The sequence below is a fragment of the Nothobranchius furzeri genome, chromosome 12, assembly GCF_043380555.1.
Source record: "Nothobranchius furzeri strain GRZ-AD chromosome 12, NfurGRZ-RIMD1, whole genome shotgun sequence".
Classification (NCBI taxonomy): domain Eukaryota; kingdom Metazoa; phylum Chordata; class Actinopteri; order Cyprinodontiformes; family Nothobranchiidae; genus Nothobranchius; species Nothobranchius furzeri.
Genome location: NC_091752.1, coordinates 50,008,565 through 50,029,820, shown reverse-complemented (window position 1 = coordinate 50,029,820; position 21,256 = coordinate 50,008,565). Strand labels below are relative to the sequence as shown.

Sequence of the window (21,256 nt, the reverse complement as noted above, 5' to 3'; positions counted from 1 at the left end):
CTGCTAGGCAACAGCATTTGTTGCATTTTTCAAACAGGAAGTGGGAGTGGAGTAATACTCTGGGAGGGGGTGACTTGCTCTTTAAAAACAATAATTCAAACAGTTTCTTAAAGGGACTTTATGGAGTTTTGAATTTTTATGCTCTCAATTGCCCCCTCAGGCCAAAAGCGTAACGGCAGCTTCAATAGTAGGCTCGTGCACAAGGCGCACATGCTGTACCTGCACACTCCTTAACAAAAATAACAGCTGAGACAGTCCCGTGTGTGTGTGTGTGTGTGTGTGTGTGTGTGTGTGTGTGTGTGTGTGTGTGTGTGTATGAATGACCCGGAGGACAGAGGACAGGAGAACTCGCAGCTAATTAATTAAATAATTTGGTTCTGTACCTTTCTCTTCAGCACAGCCGACAAAGGTTTAAGATGGGTCAGTCCTCCTGCATGCTCAGATCATTCCCTTCCCTTGCTTGAAAAATAGTTCCAAAATGAAAGTTGAATCCACATCTTTTTTATCTGTGAATTCAATGCCGTTCGGCGAGTCTCAAATAAAAATTGGGGCATATTACTGTAAAAAAATATACCATTAATGTAAAAAAAGAAACTCTAAATAAACTATTTTCACGTCCAGAGTCAAACCCAGGACTTCTGCACGAGAGTCCAACGTCTCACTAGGTGAGCTAAAGCGCCAGTGATGTCCTTTGAATCTGTAACATTTATATCCTTGATGACAGCTGCAACAACGTTCAAAAAACGGTTCGGAGCGAAAATTGCTATTTTGTTGCTAATTTGCAGGAAATATCTAGAAGAAAGTTCCACAGAAAGTGAAGCAGCCTGCTCGACCCGAGCAGCTCTCTTTTTCTGTGATTTTACAGAAAAACTGGCAATCACAGTAAAAATGCCAGGGCTCATTCTACAGGACCAGGGCATTGCAGGAGAATGTATGAAGAAGAAATTTATTATTTCTATACATGTTTTGGCTGTCAAACTTCCATAATGCCCCTTTAACATCCTAGAGAGAAAGAGCCCAGCAGGTTTAGTCTGAGGTTAGAACCATTAAAGCAAAAGACCCACAATCATTTAAAGAAAAACAATATTTCATGGAGGATTTTTTTAAGAGGGAAGTGTGGAATAAATATGGTGCTATTGTGAAAGACAATATTTTTATTAAATCAGCCAGTGCCGAGTTTTACTAAATATAATTCTAAATGAACGTTAGAGGTTCGTTTTCTGTGTTCATACCATCTCTTGTGCTGTGGACAGTGGTGCAGACTCTGATTATAAATAACGTCCACTTGCAAGAGGGAGCCAGATGAAAAGTTTATGAAGTGATGAAGGCCATAGGTTATTTGATTCTGGGGATCTGATGTGTTGCAGAGAAACATGGAGAGAAATAAAGCTGTAAGAACTGTCAGGACAGCGTTGGAGAGGAGGTGAGATGAGTGAAAGATACGAGAGACAGCATCTCCAACATGAGACGGAGGAAGCAGATGTTATTTTCTTTTAAGCAATTTTACAGTTTTTATCTGCAGCAAGGTAGCAAGAGTAAAGGGCTGAGAAGGGAACGCTTATGAAAAACAATGTTTTGCAGAATTTGTGAAAATTATATGTGATTTGAGTAGCAGGGGACCTGTGATTTAGGAGAGCTCATGTAACCCCAACTGGTTTTACATTTTGAGTGTTAAAGTTTATAGCTGTAGAGCTACAGTCTGAACAGGAGTTGCTGAGTGTGGAATGAGGTTGTATCTGACTGCAAAAAGTAGGAATGTTCTGTAATTTTCCTCATTTTTCATGAGTGTGAGCAAAAACCAAAACGAACCCAGCGATTGTTCCTTGGACCTTTGTGAGCTATTTCAGATGTGTGCACTAGAGCTAAGTGGCCTATTAAAAAAATGAAAGTACAGCATTCCTTAAGATGACTTTTAATGTGAGTTTGGCCCAGAGGACTGAGGCTCCTGCTTTAGTTTAGTTTGGTTTGGTTTTATTGAACGAGGAATGCATAAATGTGTATGGGCAATGCAACTGTTGATTTATGCAGAGGTTTTCTAGCCAGCTAGCTAACCAGCCAGCTAATTGGCAAATCTAGCCCTTGGTTGGACTTTTAGAGACAAACAGCATTTATAGCTTTTATTACCCCACACCCACACACCCACACACCCACACACACACACACACACACACACACACACACACACACACACACACAGCTAAGGACAATTTAGAGATGATTTTCAGATTACGACGTTTGGTACAGAACAAGCCTGTGCGTGATTTAAGGGAGCCGGGCTCCCCTTGTCCCCCCCACAATTCGAACCGTCTACTATAAAGAGCATTTGATTTAATTTGATTTGATTTGATTAAAGAGCATTTGATGATAAACATCCATACACGAAAATGCGGCACTAGAGGCACAAATCTAATTGTTGACTGAAGAAACACACTTATCGATGTCAGGTAACTTTATTGACGGATGAAGGAAGGATGAAGGAGGCCTGCAGTGACATTTAAAGCTACATGAGCTAAGGCTAACAGCAGCATACAACAACCACATGAGCTAACCAACTTAGCATGATGCAGCGCGACTTAAGCCTGATTCATGCTTCTCCGTCAGCTCCAAAAGGGAGAGACACACGCGCACGGAAGCACATGTTTTGCCCTCATACTTCTCCGTCTCCTGGGGAGTGTTGCAAAGCAATTCCCCGGCAGGACAACAGAGGGCGTAGCGCTGTTCTGTGGTATCCTGTCATGTATCTGGTCCAAGATCGTGTGTTTATATCGTGTTTTTTGTAAATAAGAAACTTTTTAACACAGACAAATTTGTCTCTCATCCTCCTCCACCTCTTTATGCGCTCGCCACCTCTAAACCCACGTTTCCTGTCATTTCCGTCCACAAATAAAATTCTTGCTGCGCATCTTTTCACTCCTCCAGTCACGGGGAATTAAACGTTCATGTTTTTAGAGTTTTTTCGCGAGGTGTTCTTCAAGCTGCTCCGTGTCTGCCGCTAGTTATCCTCGGCTCTGTTTATGTTTTTGAGGGCGAAATGGTGGTGGTGTAGACGACAGCGGTGCTCTGACCAATCACAAGCTTACGTTGTCCGTCTCGACGGACGGATGTTTAGAAAAGATAGCTCGACTCCGTCCGTCCTTGCGGAGCTCTCCAGCAGGCCCGCAAGGACGGATAATGGCGTTGCGTGTCTCCGCACTGACGCAGACCCAGAAGCATGACTCAGGCTTTAGACTTAACATGCAGACTAGCAGCATGTAACATTACAGCAGGGATTCCCTCAGTGTGGTGCGCGCACCCCTGGGGGTGCGCGAGCTGCCACTAGGGGGTGCGCGAGATGAAAAGTGTAATGGCTGCGGAGCTCAGAGAAGTCTGTCATATGTCACCATTAGCGTAGCCAGAGTACTCATTTGTGGGTGGGCCTAAGAAAAAGTAATTGGGCACAATAAATATAATTGAAAACAAGTATATTTTGCGCACGTGCGTGTGTGTGTCTTCCGCATGTGCCCTAGCTTCATAATAACAATGCGCCGAGCTTCAGCGCTCTGGCCTGCGCACGCCGATATGTTCCGTATTTGATCATTTGTAACGATGTTGGAGAAATCTGAAGGTGGCGAGTCATTCTGGCAGATTGTTATTAACACCCTGTCTCATGCAGGTGTTCTGACATTGTAAACCTCACACACAGAACATTGTGGATGTAACTAAATAAATCAAGAAATGATTCCCATCTGAGCATTTTAGCATTATTATATTATTATATTAGCACACTGACTGTGGGACAGCATTCTAAACGTGTCAGGCTATTAACAGCGCGCTGAAGATCTGAAGTTCAGAGAGCGTCTGTCAGAGGTCAGACGCGTTCCAGCGGAACCACGGCTCACGGGTGCACATGTGAGCACATCTGGGCTGGGCAGAAGTTATTTTACAACATTGGTTTAAATAGCGCCAATAACGAGACGCGGTGACTTGAGCGGCTCATGGAGCTGTACTGCACACACACACACACACACACACACGCACGCACGCACGCACGCACACACACACACACACACACACACACACACACACACACACACACACACACACACACAGATTCAATAAGCACATGCGCTGCGCCGTTACTGCACCATTTGTTATTCCAGTCCGCGTGGCAGCGGATCGCAGACTGAGCCACACCATAAAACAGCAATAAGTCGGTCTGAGGCAAAAGTGAACCTCATGGCTATATCCTTTCCATCTTTTCCACTATCGACATTTGATTACGCACAAGTAGGTGACCAGTTCAGGTTTACGCAGAGCAGAAGGAAGGAGAGAGCTGGCGCCACAGGTTAAACGTTCCTACTTTAAGAAAACCGTTAAATTGCATTTTTTATGTGCTACCTGGGCACTCTAAATATTTATTTAAAATTAAATCAAAGGAAATTGTAATGGTATCAAATGTTTATTAATTACTATTTAAAAAATGAAAGTGATGGGGGAAAAAGGTCGATCATATTTTTTAACCCTGTCTGTCGAGTGACTGTTTAGCTTGACGTCTGATATATATATATATATATATATATATATATATATATATATATATATATATATATATATATATATATATATATATATATATATATATATAGCCATGCCCTGATGTGGGGGCTGGGGGATGCGTCGACATGGTCGGGACATAGAAAGGGGTGTGCGGCAAAATAAATTTGGGAACCGCTGCATCATAGCAACAGCTTAACAAATGTGTGCAAAAGGTGTACAGACTTACAGATACAAGTGGAACAGTGAAATCAATGCATAGCAGCATACATGTAATGGAAGACACTCTGCTGCCTTCACAGACGTAATCCATTTATAATACTGCCCCTAGTGGTCAGTGGTACACTTTGCGATGACCTAAATTTCTAAACTTAAGTTAAACTCAAACGCAGAAGTGTTCCGCTTCGTGGTAAAGACACACAGTTGTTCTAATAACACCTGAGGACCCAAGGCACATTATGACTGAATCCGTGTTACAGAAGGACTGAGTAAAGGATAAAGAACACTAACTGATTACAGTTTAGGGATGATCTAAGAAGATCGGAGCTTGTGACCAGAAATGAATGAACCTTATATGGAAACTTTTCCTAATTGTCCTAATGAACTGAACTTTATTGGAATGTTTACTTTGTTGTGATTTGGTGCTATATAAATAAACTTGAATTAAATTGACATGTAATTTATGTAATTTTATACACTGCATACATATGCAGCTTTGAGGGAACCCTGATGTAGAGTTTCGGGACAAAGGGAGGCAAAACAATTATGGTGATTGGTAATCTGGCAATCTTAGGGACGACCATAAAACTCTAAAGACAATCTTATGAGACAGTCCTACAGTGTGTGGTGTGTTAGGAGCAGATGGTGTGACTAGAACCAACCCACTAAGGGGTTTTTCTTTATGCTTCAGCTTTAAGAATGCATCACTTCTTCCTCCTTAACAGCAATTAGTACTCTCTTTGAACCCTTCACAAGTGGAAGCACAAATTTTATTTTTGCTTATGATGAAATATATCAGATTATTTTGTTTTTATTAATATTATTGATTTAACACATTACAAAAAACATAATGGACAAACAATTTTTTTCATTCAACATAATGTAAAGTGTTGGATTTTTGGTGTGACTGTAGTTACCTTCCTGGAGGTGGGCTTCCCTCTGAAGAACTCGTGATTGAGAGAGCTGTGAGGGGGGTTAAATTTGGGTTGCAGGAAAATGCAGCCATTGGCTATTGCCTCCAAAGGGGCGGGGCCTTCATAAGGGAAGCCAAATCCAACAAACAGCTAAAGAGAAAAAACACAAATGCCAGAAAATCGAGGTACACAGGCTGCTGTATACAGGTCAAAACAGAAATATCTATGCACACATGTCGGTGTTTCACGAGCGCATCCAGGACTGAGAACTGTTGGCTCACCTTGGCTTTTCTTAAGAGTTGCTGCAGCTCATGCTGAGGCAGCAGGCCATGGTTCTTGACAAAGGCAGGAACCTCTGGGGGGCGCTGTGTCTCATAATAAACAGTCCCGTGAATCTCCATGTAACGATACAGAATTGCCAAGATATTTTCTTTACCCTTTAACACACAGAGAGAAGGAGTTAAGCTCTCAGAAGAGATGTGATGCTGAAGGATCAACGGTGCAAAAGCTGAAAAGGTGAAGGATACTAATTTAGACTAATAAAGTACATCTATTGGTTTAAGATGTGTGTTTTGGCCCAAATGCAGCACCAATCAGCCTATCAATCTTCCGCTCCATCTACACTCATTCATGAAGACATGGAGATATGGGAATGCCTGCAAGAAAAAAATTATTTATATATAAGGTTTTTGAAGCTTAGGACAAAATAATCAGAAGTGAGATATAAAAAATAAAAAAACAAATTATTATGAATTATATAACGTCAGAAAAGGGAGTATTACAGTCAATTGTTAGATAAAAACAAGGATAACAAAAAGAACACATGGGGTGTAATTAGTAAACTTCTAAAAAAAGATAAAGTACGACCACAAATACCAAATTACTTTATGAAAAACAAGATGGATGTTTATGATAAAAAATAAATCGTAAATGATTTTAATACATTTTTTGTGAACATCGGCTCAAATTTAGCTACATTTTTTGTGAACATCGGCTCAAATTTAGCTAAACAAATTCCTAAAGTTAAAAATGATAATACCGGAAAAACCATAAAAGATATTGTGGATAGTATTTTTCTTGATAAAGTAGATGAGAGTGAAATATTACAAATAGCGCAACAGTGTCCGAACAAGACTTCTAATGGTTATGTCGATATGAATGTCTCTTGTGAAAAACATCATAGACTTAGTTATTAAACCTTTTACATATATATGCAAGCTATCATTGGTTAAAGGAATATTTCCAGAAAATATGAAAACTACTAGGGTGGTACCACTCTATAAGGGTGGAAATAAGCATGAATACTCTTAATTATAGGCCAATATCACTGCTTCCGCAGTTTTCAAAAATTCTGGAAAAATTATTTGTTGTTAGATTGGAAAAGTTTATTAATAAGCATAGTGTTTTGCATAATAGTCAATATGGGTTTCGTTCTAATCATTCAACTGCAACAGCAATAACTGACTTAGTAGAAGAGATTTCAATAGCAATAGATAATAAACAATATTTGGTGAGTGTTTTTGTAGATTTACAAAAAGCATTTGGATCATGTAATATTATTAGATAAATTATACAAATACGGGATTAGAGGACTAGCACATGAGTGGGTCCGAAGTAATTTATTTATTTTTTTTTTATTTTTATTTTTTTTTTATTATCTTTATTTCATTCAATAAAAAATTAACATAACAGATACTAAACAATATTCAAAAAACACAATGTATATTTGAATGAAAGGGAGCAGATAGAAGAACAATCTTATTATTTCTGCCCCCTTTTTAAACTTAAATATCAATTTATATTTGTGCAGTCCCTCATCAATTCTTTAAGTCCCGTAACTGTTCACATTTGTTAATTATTACGTCCACATCAATTGTCCGTTGTCATATCCACTCAACACATGTGATTTAATGTGTAGACCGAACACTTTTAGAGTTCTTGACTCTTTCCATTCTCTGTCCAGGCAATTCCACAACTTCACACCATTCACAGATATGCTCATTTTCTTCATTCTTGTTCTAAATTTAGGTTTTTTGAAGATTTCAAATCCCTTCAACGAATAACTGCTATCTCTCCTTTCAAATATATGCTGAATATTCTTTGGCAATGTACCTTTATTTGCTTTATACATTGTATGCAATATTCTCCAGTTGACCAAATCATGAAATTTAATTACTTTATATTTTATAAATAATGGGTTAGATGGAGCTGTACTATGAGTGTTGTCTATAATTCTCATTGCTCTTTTCTGCAAAACAAACAAAGGTTGTGTATACGTTCTATATGCAGTTCCCCAGATTTCTACACAATAATTTAAGTATGGCAGAATCAGTGCATTGTATAGTAATAACAATCCTTCACTATTAAGTAGAAACTTTACGCTATATAATACTGCAATGGCTTTGGCCATTTTACCTTTTATACAGCCTATATGTGATTTCCAGCTTAGAGCTTCATCAATCATTACTCCCAAAAATTTGATTTATTTTACCCTTTGAATTTCCATGTTATCGATTTCTAATATTACGTCTATATTTTCTTTGTCATTAAATAGAATGAAATTAGTTTTTTTAAGATTAAGTGTTAATTTATTTACATCAAACCAGTTTTTAACTTTTATCAGTTCAATATTTATCACATTAGTTACTTCATTTATATCAGACCCTGAATAAAACAATGTTGTATCATCTGCAAACAAAACAGAACCTAGTTTGTCAGACACATTTACCAAATCATTGATATACAGGTTGAACAATTTTGGTCTTGTGGCACTCCATAAGCAATATTTCGTAGCTCTGATGTAATGCCATTTATCTGAACATATTGCTTTCTGTTATCTAAATAACTTCTAACCCATTGATGAGCAACCCCTCGTGTTCCATACTGATATAATTTTTGCAGTAACCTTGAATGATCGATAATGTCAAAAGCTTTCTTTAAGTCAATAAAAACACTAATAAAGTATTCTCCATTGTCTATCGCTTCAGATATTTTCTCTGTTAAATCCATTATTGCCATTGTTGTTGAATGTTGGGTCCTGAATCCATACTGTTCATTATGTAAAATCATATTTGTTTCAATAAATTTATCCAACCATGATGCAAAGACTTTTTCAAGTATTTTGGAAAACTGTGGAAGTAGTGACACTGGCCTATAATTTGTGAAATTATGTTTATCACCATTCTTAAACAGTGGAACCACTTTTGCTATTTTCATAGCATCAGGGAAGACTCCAGTAGAAAGTGACAAATTACATATATAAGTAAAAGGATCAATAACAGATTCTATTATGGTCTTTACAGTCATCATGTCCAAATCCTCACAATCAGTTGATCGCTTATTTCCACAGTTTTTTACAATTTCTCGTATTTCCTCTTTTTCTACTTTGCCAAGGAAAATACTACTGACATTATTTACTACTGTATTCAAATTGTCTTCAATTAAAGTGTCATGACCCATCAAACTCCTCCCTACATTTACAAAAAAAATCATTGAATTCATTAGAGATTTCTTTTACATCATAAATGTCTACATTGTCCTTGACAAAGTAATTTGGTACCTTAGATCTAGTTTTATTTCTGTTCGTCACACTATTTATTATTCCCCATGTAGCCTTTGTATTAGCCTTATTCTTTTCCAATAATTCGCCATAATAATCTTTTTTCCTTTTCCTAATTATTGCTATTAATTTATTTTATATTTTTTATATCGGTCCAGAATTTTTATAATTGTGGAAATTAATAATATAAAATCCTCTATACATAATATTAGTTGTGGAGTACCACAAGGATCGGTCTTTGGACCATTGCTCTTTCTTTTATACGTGAATGATATTGCTTTGGTTTCAAAATTATTCAAGTGCATACTATTTGCAGATGACACTACCTTATTTTATTCAGGAGAAAATATAAAAGATGTTTTAAATGTAGTTGAAAATGAATTTACAAAAATTAAAATATGGTTTGATATCAATCGGCTTTCTTTAAATATCGATAAAATTAAGTTTATAGTTTTTTGTAGTAGTAAAAAAAGTGCTGATGCATCAATAAATGTTGAAGGAATTGAGATAGAAAAAGTAAAAGAAGTTGAGTTTTTAGGTGTTATCATTGACGAACACTTATTGTGGAAGTCTCACATAAATTATATTAAAATTAAAATATCTTGAGCTATTTCAGTACTAAAGACGAAGGAATTGTTGAACATAAAAGCTTTGCATATTCTGTATAACTCGTTAATTCTTCCATATCTGACATATTGTATCGAAGTATGCAGAAGTACCTGCAAAACATATAGGCATTCAATTTTTCTTTTACAGAAAAGAGCAGTGAGAGTTATTAGTGGAGGTGGATACAGGGATCATACTGATCCAATGTTTTCACAACTAGACCTAATGAAATTTGACAAACTAGTAGAATATAATTTATTAAAACTTATGTACAAGCACATAAAGGAATTCTACCCATAGGCGTCATTTTAACCGGGGACGCCGGGGACATGTCCCCGGCAAAATTTGTGATTGGCAGCTGTGTCCCCCCCACTTTCAAAAACGCCTGCTGATGAGGATTTTTGTTTTACCAGCTCAGATCTTATCCAGGGGTCGGCAACCTATTCCCATCAAAGAGCCATTATTACCCGTTTCCCACAGTAATTCTGGACGGACCTTAATAAGCAGTGACTTAAGTGAAGCAGGCAGGTCGCGCTAGAAAATTTAGTTTAAAAAGACGTCATAAATGTTTTCCCCCGTCATTTTTATTTATAAAATATGAAGTAAAAACTCACAATTTAATTTTCATTCATTTGTCATTAATATGTAGTCTACACCCGTGCGTTAACCATCTTCCAGTAAACGCACAGCATCCAGCCCACCTCTCCAAATGCGTAAAATGTGCATCAGCCGCTAGTTAGGCGCACCATCAGCTGATCAGCCCAGACAAGAGCAGAGCAAATAGAGACAGAATAGAGGATGATTCTGTCTGGATGTGGATGGAGATTACATTTTACAGCAGCCTGATCATCATTTAAATACGTAAACCATCACCTGTCTTCTAGTCCATGCTATCAGCATATATTTTAATTGGTGTGTGTGTGTGTGTGTGTGTGTGTGTGTGTTTTCCACTTCAAACACTGGTCTAACCAACCAGACCAGCGTGTCCAGTAACGTATTAATGTTACAATTAAACAGTTTCCCTTCATGTAGGCTAGGAACATTTCACCTGCCGTGGCCCGACCGCTTCTGTTCCACACGAACTTTGTGCGTGATCAAATGTCTCTACGCATCATGCGTCTCCATATTAGAGACGGGAACAAGCGCTGTTCAGCCAGTTTCATAATTTCATAAAAAGAACATTTTTCCAAGTGACACATCCCTCAGAGAGACCGGGTTTCCAGACCGCTTCAGTGGGAGGAAATCATTGCATGCACCATGGTTCTGCGCTGCGCTGCGAACCCCTCAGATCTTCAGCTCACTGTCCACCGTGGGCGCTCCGAGCCGCGCTGAACACAGTGTCCAGTATAAAGCTCTGATGTTCTGATGGGAATCTTTTACCTCCGCGATGTGCGTTAACGATTAAAATGTCAGCTCATCCATGTGCATCAGTGTGCGTGGGGGTAATTCTTTCAAACCAAGCAACATCCTTGAGTTCATCTGTCAAAATAAACAGTCAAATGGAAATATATGTAACCTGCCGTTTAACTGTTTTGCCTTCTTGTGAAGATTGTTGCAAAGAGAAACAATTAAACTTGATTAACCCCAGAGCCACCCAGAGCGCATGTGGGAAGGTTCCTCCCACTGAAGCGAGTGTTTTCCAAACCCGGTCTCTCAGAGAGACTTGTCACTTAGAAAATGTTCCCTGATTATGAAACTTTGGCTGAATAGCGCTTGTTCCCGTCTCCAATGTGGCGACACATCCAGGAGCCGTCTGAGGAGAATCCCAGAATCTCACATCGTCTTCAGCTAATAAAGCGCCTATGATTACGCACAAGCGTGACGCGTCAACCCGGTCTCACAGTAAGACCAGGTTGGACCTGTTCAGGTTTACGCAGACAATCTTTACATTTAGAATTGGCATACAGATGTAAAATTAATGCAGTAAAATATAAAGCATTTTATTTAAATATCCATTCATTATTTTACAAACACAGAGCCGCATCAGATGGATGGAAGAGCCGCATGCGGCTCCAGAGCCGCCGACCCCTGTGCTAGCCTACTTTATTGTCCCCAGCAATTTTTAAACCCCACTCAAGTGTATGGTTATTGTCCCCAGCAATTCTGGAAACAAACTGACGCCCTTGATTCTACCAATAAATATTCAAAAGAAATTTGTAAAAACAGAAAGTAATTACAATCTAAAAGGAACTGATATTTTAAAAAAAATGTGAAACGTATCATGATGAAGTAATAAGACCTTAAGTAGGCTGACTGACTTGTTTTGTGTTGGGGGTGGGGGTTAGATGAACGAAATTCTTTGAGTTGAACAGCTAATGTCTTGATGTGAAAAGGGGGCAGATATAAGTTTTTGCTTCTTTCTGCTCCTTTTCATTTATGATTTTTTTGTGAACATGAATTGTTTTAATGTAACTTTTACTTGATTGAATGAAATAAACAAAACAAAACAAAACGAAACGGAACGAACGAACGGACAAACTCAACCCCAACAGAGATGGCAATCCACCCCTCTCCTGCTTAGGACCATGGCCTTTGACTTTGAAGTGCTGGTTTTCATCCCAGCTGCTTCACACTTGGCTGCAAACCAGTCCATTGTCTACTGGAGGTCCCGGCTGAATGAAGCCAACAGAATTAGAGTAATCTGGAGTCTTCCAAAACCTTAGAACTCAGGTTTTGGACAGAATCAGAGACAAAAAGTCACCCTAGAGTCCAACATTTACTGGAAACAAATCTGAATTATAATCTGTCCTGCAAACGAAATTCTCGCTTCAGTAACACATGATCTTAGTGGTCCTAATAAAACATTCAGAGCATCATATTTCTGAAAAAAGAGCGGGAAACTAGCCTAGAAAGCTAGACAAACCTTAGAAGTAGCAAACGAAATTTGCTCTGCAGGTCGGTCTAGCCACGCTCCATTGGAGCTTCAGCATGTCTACCATTGGCCCTAACAGTTTTGTGACTAGCCAATCACAGTGCTCTATGTTTGTAGAGAGATCTTGGGCAGGCTTAGTGCCAGCACTGCGATGAAGACAAACCACAAATATATAGTTTAGGACTTTGGATGATTTTGACTTGGAATTTTCTTTAAGGAATGAGCAGATAGAGGTACTTAAGTTCTTTATTTAGAAAGAGAATGCATTTGCTTCTTCATCTTCAACGGTGTGTGGTGGACTGCCTTGTTGAATGACAATGACTTATGTCACGTTGTTGGTCACTCTGGTCCTATCGCTGTCCAATAGCATGTGGAGATAGTTTGAAAGACAACCGTATAATCTGCCACTATGGCTGAGCTTTATGGTTAATCGCCTGACTGTATATTGTAACGTCACGAAATGGCCTTATTTTGAGATCCCACAGGTCAAATGCACAGCCAGGTCAACTTACCCCGGTTATGACACTTCCTAAAATCTTTTCCCCTAACAGGAGACTCGAAGTCTGCATGTAGTCCCTTTAACCAGAGCCTACTTCCTCACACCAGCAGGACTGCAGAGATAATAAATGATAAACAATAAACATTTTCTCCTCCAAGGTCCCTCACAGAGAAATAAACTCCTTTACTCCCAGATGCAAGAAGATTTTATAATTAAAAATAATCATTACCTGAACTTTTGCTATTGCTAATTATAAATAATGAAATGTTTCATTGATTTGTGTTTAATGACATATGATTAGTATGTTTACTTGACGAGGTCATAACATTTGCACTCACAAGTAAAGTTAAGTTAATGCATGACACATAAGTTAACCTTTTGCCTAGATTCAGAGTCTCCATCGAAGAGGGTGTGTCTCTGAGAAGCTTGGTAATATCCTCAACTTGTCAACCTGTGGTTGGCTATTCAATGATAACATCAATATGTAAAACCAGTCCACTCTGGTTCCTCTCCAGTTCGAGAGAAAGCTTTAGACCGGCCATCTTTTGCATAACCTCTTTAAACACAAGGATTTTGACACAGTGTCAAAACCTTAAAACCTTTTTCGCACCTGCGAAGCTGAAATAACAAGAGAGTTTCCTGCAGAACAAAGCTGACTCAAAACTCCTTCAGAGTTATTTTTAAGACGCTCGGTTTCATCTATCGTTGTGACCCGGAGACATCTGAGGACTGATTTGGTCGCATCGAGGTTTCTCTACGAACCAGGTGCAGTAGGGTCGTCGGCTCCTGGACATCTCGGATCCAAACGGGGTCTCCAAACGGGTGAGGTAGAGCACAGCGAGATAGCATCTGCATGTGGTTTTGATAATAACAACTTATAGCTTAACACAAACCAAATTCTTTTATATCCAGAACTCAGCTCTGAGAACAGAGATTCTGAATACATTATACTCACACATAGGTTCCAGACTATCCTTTAGTTTGTATCCACTCACAGTAAATAATAGTTTAAACAATTTGTCAAGTCTTAAGTGTTTGCAAACAAATTCTTACTTTGTTTATAAACCTGACTGTTTCTTGAGTCAAAGCGAAGTGTGTACGATCCCTCAATGAATAAAAGAATCTTAGAATCTTCTGACTAAAACAATAAGACCAAGCAGGTGACATTCTAGTTAAATAGAGTATCACCACTTATTGGTCACAAGTAGTGGTAATAATATAAATAGCTTTTCAAGCAATTTACTTAACCCAATTTACCCTCTATTATCATTACAATATCTACTTAGGAGGACTTTCTAGGCTAACAAGACACTACAAAGCTCATAAACGTCAAGAAAATATTGTTAGGCAAACCCCCATGCACGCCTTGCAAAGGTAAAGAGCTGGTTTAGTGATCCACAACCGCATGTAAAACCACTCGGATCTTCCTGGATTCTGAGGTTCAGAGATCAATCAGTCGTATTTTTCACCTTGTTTTGTTAAAATGCTTCAGACAAGAAAAACGTGTAAAGAAGCAGATGGCTGTTTCTAAGAACTACAAGACCCACAACAGCTGCTGCTGGATGCCCCAGTCCACCTACAACAGGGAAATGTGGGTAGGGGGTACTCACGCTGTAGGTGTTGAAAACCAGTGAAAAGATTGTTTTTTAATGACACCCGGTGTGAGGGTTCATTAATGTCTAAGTTTAAAAATGTTTACATGGGCTGATTGCAATGATCCTGTTAATGCAATAATTGTCTTTTCTTGTTTAATTCATACTACAACACCACTTCTGCTGCAGCAGTTTGATGAGCTGAACTGAACTGTTCAAACAGCCACTTAAAAGGAGCAAAGACAAAAAAATAAAAATAAAAAGCCCACAGGTGATGATGGAAATGTGGCAACAGAAGCAGATCTAATGAGCTAGAGCAGCCTGAACAACCACCACCACCACCATCATCATCATCGTCATCATCATCATCATTATGGCATCTGAGACTCTAATGCAGGGGTGGGGAACCCTGGTCCATCGAGGGCCGCCATCCAGCATATTTAAGTTTCAACCCTGCTTCAACACACCTGATTTAAATCAGCAGGTGATTACCAGATTTCTGCAGAGCCTGATGAGCTGCTGAACAGGGGAGTCAGCTGCTGAATCAGAAGTGTTGGAGCAAAGACATGCAGGACACTGGCCCTCGAGGACCAGGGTTCCCCATGCCTGCTCTAATGCAACAAGATGAATTTAAATGATAAATGACCCACACTTGCATAGCACCTCTCAGAGTAAGGACTCCAAAGCTCTTTACAGTGTATCATTCATCCATTCACACACACATTCACACACTGATGGTGATGAGCTACGATGTAGCCACAGCTGCCCTGGGGCGCACTGACAGAGGCGATGCTGCCGAGCACAGGCGCTACCTGACCCTCCGACCACCACCAGCAGGCAAGGTGGCTTAAGTGTCTTGCCCAAGGACACAACAGCAGAGTTCTCTGTCCGAAGCCGGGATCGAACCTGCAACCTTCCGATTACTGGACAACCCGCTCAACCTGTTGAGCTACTGCTGCCCCACATACATTAAATCCACATCATTTTACATAAATGCATTAAAATCATACAGGCTGGGTGTTTCTTTGTTTTATTGTCTCAAGGGAATATGGTAATAAAATTTTTGCATGTGAAAATTGTAACTTGAAGCCAGCTGAATGGAAAACTTTGGTGTTTTTCCAACAAACATGGGTGCTCAAAGGGTTGCAGAGTACGTTGAACTGGTGTCTTACAACTTATTTAATGTATTTGCATAAAAAAAAACATTCCTGCACTTAGACAATTTGACTGAAGCATATACTGCAACTTCTGCAGAAAGGATTGCATATTTTTCAAGCAACAAAAAGTAAAGTAACACCTGGTTCGGCTTTTGGAGAATCAATAAACCAGAGAAACTTACTTGAAGCTGTGTGGATCCATCAATCAGCATGACGTCACCAAAGAGAAGTGCAAATTGAAAAGAGAAGAAGACAGAAGTAAATCAAACGGGCTTGATGCAGAGAGGGAAACAAACTTTGTTCGAACAATATTTGACATTTGTCTTTTTTTATAGCAGATTTTTAGTGTGGACCTCAAAATGAATGTAGAAGACAACCTCAGCAGGGAGTGTTCTCCCTGCGCCGCGAGCATCCACAGAAACGCCAACGCTATTGGATTCTCACTCGGAAAACTCAGATTCACAAATGTTACACTGCAGCTCAGGTTGCTGTGTGAAACGTGGAGTGCTTTGACTGTGTAGGAACAAAGCTGTAGCCAGATTCAAGCGAAACAAACCTTCGGGGAGGTTCGGCCGAGCTCTTCAAAGCTACAGCAGAAGTGAGAAACCTTGGCAGGAGCTTGGAGGGGAAATTTACCTAAACAAATGCCGTTCTTATAGCATTACGCTTGAGACCAGATTCTTGGAGGAGGAATGTGTTGCTGTGGGTGTTTCACAGCTACTGAAAGTCATATTTAGAAGTTTTCTCATGAATATTTAACACGTTCGGTCGGTGCACCCGCAGGGTTAGAAGCAGAGGTGGGACCATACTATTATTTTGCTAATCACGAGTTAGTCTCAGGGTCTCCACTGAGTTTCCTGAGTCCCGTGTTTAATGTCCTAAAAATATTATGCCCAAATATGTAATTTCTTAAAATATACATTTGTTTGACTAAATAAGCACCAAGAACAACAGAGCTTCTTCAAAAACAGCAAAGATGCTGGATTTTACAGTAAATATCAACTGCTGCCAAATGTTAGAGGTGTGGACCGCTCGCTTAATCAATACATTGGCAGTAGTCTCTAGTCGTAAGTCGTAATCTGGGGAAAAGAGCTCAGATGTGCCTGAAACAGGAAGTACAAGTCAGCTGGAGGAGAAAATAGCTTCAAAGGCCCAATCCCAATATTCGCACTGCGCCCTTCTGTGAAGTGCACTTAGAGGAGGTGCGCAGTAAAGCTTCAGGTGTGCTGAATTGGGATAGGGAGAGCCGCGTCACCGGCCACGACGCATGCTGGCATGCCCGTTGCTGTTTGTGCTACTTTTACAAAAATGTCATTAACAACTTTCAAACAACTATTTGACTTAATCTACATTCATTGCTGTTTACAATAAATCTTACTCTTAGTGCGGACTTGGCCAAGGTGTGGATCAAGTGTGCAAAAGGGGCGTGGTCACCTTCCGCACTTGAGAATAGGGACACCCTACGCATTTGCACCCCTGGTCGGGAACGAGCAATTAAAGGTATTGCTGTTTTCTAGCTTTGGTATTTAATGTTTTACTGAAACTCTGTTTGTTTTTGTCTGTGGAGCACGTTGTGACTTGTGTCTGTGAAAAGTAGAGAAACTTCTTCTTCTTCTTCTTGGGCCACATAGCAGGATTTGGACTCTTATTTCCTGATATTTGGACATCTCTACATCTGACTCTGTTTGCTTTGCAACGTGGATGTTTCATCTTCACCAATAACTCCAGCCAGAAGGAGTTCTGCTGTGTAGTGGAGTTGCTAATTCTAATGGTTAGCTTCTGCTAGCATAGGCTTTCTCTGGACGCTAATCTAACAACAGTCTTCCCAGTCTTGAGTCAAGATGGGTGAGTCCCTGAACGCTAAGTGGCAATGTGATGTAGGTCTGTCAGGCTTTTCAAATCCTAGTGTTTCTATCAGAAGCTAATGGTGCATTCTGGTTGTCCTTGGAACTCATTTTTCTGAGATTCGTTAGCCGGAAATGACGCAATGAACTCGGAATTCTGAGCTACAAGCTCATAGGTTTCAGAGGACCCCGAGACCCGAAATTTAAAGATGGCTGCGCCCAGTGATACCAGGAAGTAGTTGTCGTCTTTTTCTCATTTACTGTGTATGTTCTGTTTTCTTTCTTTTTGCTATTTAACAGCACCAGTAAGTTGTTTATTGTTGTTATTATTAGTTATGTTGTCGAAAAAATTACTATTGATGCCAAAATTGATCATTGTTTATGGTTTTTACTTTTTCTGGTATTTTTACTTTTAATTTGCAATATTTTTCTGGTTGTATGTGGCAACTGTCGAAGGGCATGCGTGTCACTATTATTTTGACGTGGAGAATACTTGGTTACATAATTCTTTTGGTTTAGTACTCAACAACACAGGCTGCATCCATTTTTTCCCGTTTTGAAGCTGGAACGCAAAACGAGCCCGTTACGTCATTTCCTCCTCGGAAATTCTGAGTTTCCGAGGACAACTGGAACGCACGATAATGAAGGAGATAGGTGTAAGAGAATATTTTTATGTTCAGCCTGCAGGAAAAACTCAAAGTGACCTGACTTATAATCAGAAATAAAATTTCAGTGAAGGGCACTTGAGAAGGCGTGTTTGAGAAGGCTAAAATAAATCACAATTATGCCAAACAATAACTGATTTATAGCTTTGAAACCTTTGAGGAATGATGATCACCTTCCACATGCTGGCGTCTTTACCATACACCACAGCCATGTTGTTGACTTTGTCCCTCTGAATGAAAAGCCTCTCAGTCTCATTCAGCTCCTCGGCCACAAAACCCATAAAGGAGTTGTCTGGAGTGTGGGCTGCCAAGGACAAACAGGGAGGAAAAATTATATATGTGGCTCCAAATCTATTTTCATGACTCAATAAATAAAGGAGATGTTGTGATAATCCAGGCTGCTGCAACAACAAATAAAATAGAATAAAAAGGAGAAGGGGCTGATTCTAAAGAGCTGAAGGTCGTAACTTTTGTGAGCCATTTCATTTGGTGGATTGTAAGAGAGGTTTATTTACTTGAAATAAGGAGACTTTTTATGTTTTTTGATCAAAGTGACACAGCTTTCAGGTTTCAGAAAGTGCCAAAACATATAATTTTAGCAAAGCAAGAAAATCTGCCTCATTGTTGATGTTCAAAGAGGAAAATAAATTGTTTTCAGTTTTTGGTGGACTTTGTAATAATTGGAATCAATAAATAAATTTAGACTAAACACAGTCCCGTTTTCAACCAGTTTCACTGACTTCATTGTGTTTTATTACTATTGTGTGTATGCGTTTGTGCGCGCGCATGTCTATATACCATATGTTCATGTGTGTGTGTATGCATGTGTCTGCACGTGTATGTGTTTGTGTATGTATGCATATGTGTGTGTGTGTGTGTGTGTGTGTGTGTGTGTGTGTGTGTGTGTGTGTGCATGTTTGCATGTATGCATGTGTAGGTGTTTGTATATGCATGCATGCGTGTGTGTGTTTGTGTGTGTGTGTGTGTGTGTGTGTTTGTGTGTGTGTGTGTGTGTGTGTGTGTGTGTGTGTGTGTGTGCATGTTTGCATGTATGCATGTGTAGGTGTTTGTATATGCATGCATGTGTGTGTTTGTGTGTGTGTGTGTGTGTGTGTGTGCGTGTGTGTGTGTGTGTGCATTTTTGCATGCATGCATGTGTATGTGTTTGTGTATTTTTGCATGCGTGTCTGTGTGTGCATGCATGCATGTGTATGTGTGCAGGTGTGTTTGTGTGTGTATGTGCAGACATGTAAGAGTATATGTGTTTGCATGTGAGAGTGTATGTGATTGCGTGCAAGTGTGCGTGTGCCTGTGTGCATGCTTGCATGTGTGTATTTGCGTGTGTGTGTGTGTGTGAGCATGTGTGCGTGTGTGTGAGTGTGTGTGTGTGTGTGTGTGTGTGTGTGTGTGTGTGTGTGTGTGTGTGTGTGTGTGTGTGTGTGTGTGTGTGTTTAAGACAGAGTAGCATTGCTTGGCCAGTCGTATGAAGCTGCAGACATCTTTGCAGGAACAGCTGTGTGGTTGCTTCTGAAGGCGTCACTAAAACTAAACCATCTGCTTCTCTTTTTCAGCCACACAAATCAGCTCTTACACCTGTCCACACACACACACACACACACACACACACACACACACACACACACACACACACACACACACACACACACACACACACACACACACACACACACACACACACACACACACACACACACACACACACACGCACACACACACACATCAGAGCAACTCTTTGACTTACGGTCTCGCACAGCTAATGAGAACTAAGGGTAAATTCTGTCAACCTCAACGAGGGAATGCAAGCTTGAAACACGAAATTAGACTCCACATACGGAACATGGTCATGTACTGCTGGCCGTGGAGGTTCCAGTAGCCCCAGTTGGTTCTGTAGCCGTGACGAGTGGCGTACTCCTCGTGGTTGTAAGCAGGCTCCGTACCAAAGGTGTCGATCACTCGGATGTGGCACCTGAGACAAAATGACAAAAGGCTCAACTTTGGTAGAAAGAGGTACTTCTTTTTCTCACTAAAATAATCTACAGCAAACTCTTAAGAAAAGTTGTTTAACAGTTTTAAAGCTTGAATATGGAACATTTTAAAAAGGTATTTTTTTTAAAAACAATACCTCCAAGGGGTGTTAGAGGTGTGCAGAATGACGTTTCAGTTTTTCCTTTAAAAGCTTAATTTTAATTTATTTTCACGTGCACGACACTGGGTTTGTGTTTACATCTACCAGCCAATAGAGGGCACCATTGCGGATTGCCAAACTTCCGCTCGGCACAGCGAGGCGGGCCCTGTGAAAAATGGCAGGCTCGGAAAGTCAAGCAGCTGCTTTTGAGCCCAGAAGATGTCGTTATCCTTCTCAGAAAAGGAGCGACCATAAAAGATCTAAAACCAGAGTGAGTTACGGTGAAGCCTACAACAGATGGACCCAAATAAAACATCCCACGTATCGGCCGTGAACCTGGTATCCCAACACCTTGTTTTATTGTTGCAACTACAACCTCCACACAGTAAATGTCGCTTTGGTGTTCCACATTCCACCTTTAATTCTCTAAAATACAACACTACACGCATTAAAGTTGATAATAAGAAAAACGCATTGATTCTTACTTTAAAACTGTAACATTTCAAAAGATTCAATGATTTGTGTGCAAAATTTCTTGGTAGTGTTTGTGCAAAATTTTGTTTTGAACCCAAACTCTGCTAAATTTATTATTGATGACCCTGGGGAACTCTTTTGGGGAGGCCATGTTGGAATCTCTATATAAGCCAGTG

The 21,256-nt window shown here is 39.7% G+C and overlaps 1 protein-coding gene across 1 annotated transcript in view; it reads right to left on the bottom strand.

Annotated features, from left to right (window-relative positions):
- The window catches only part of LOC107376702 (alpha-1,6-mannosylglycoprotein 6-beta-N-acetylglucosaminyltransferase B), a 154,357-nt gene that overhangs the window by 17,818 nt on the left and 115,283 nt on the right, over nucleotides 1-21,256 (bottom strand). The window contains exons 10-14 of the mRNA XM_015945961.3: nucleotides 20,314-20,447; nucleotides 18,634-18,764; nucleotides 16,134-16,139; nucleotides 5,948-6,103; nucleotides 5,670-5,816 (exon numbers count right to left, since the gene is read on the bottom strand). Of these exons, the coding sequence (XP_015801447.3) occupies nucleotides 5,670-5,816; nucleotides 5,948-6,103; nucleotides 16,134-16,139; nucleotides 18,634-18,764; nucleotides 20,314-20,447 (574 nt within the window). The remainder of the gene's footprint in view (nucleotides 1-5,669; nucleotides 5,817-5,947; nucleotides 6,104-16,133; nucleotides 16,140-18,633; nucleotides 18,765-20,313; nucleotides 20,448-21,256) is intronic.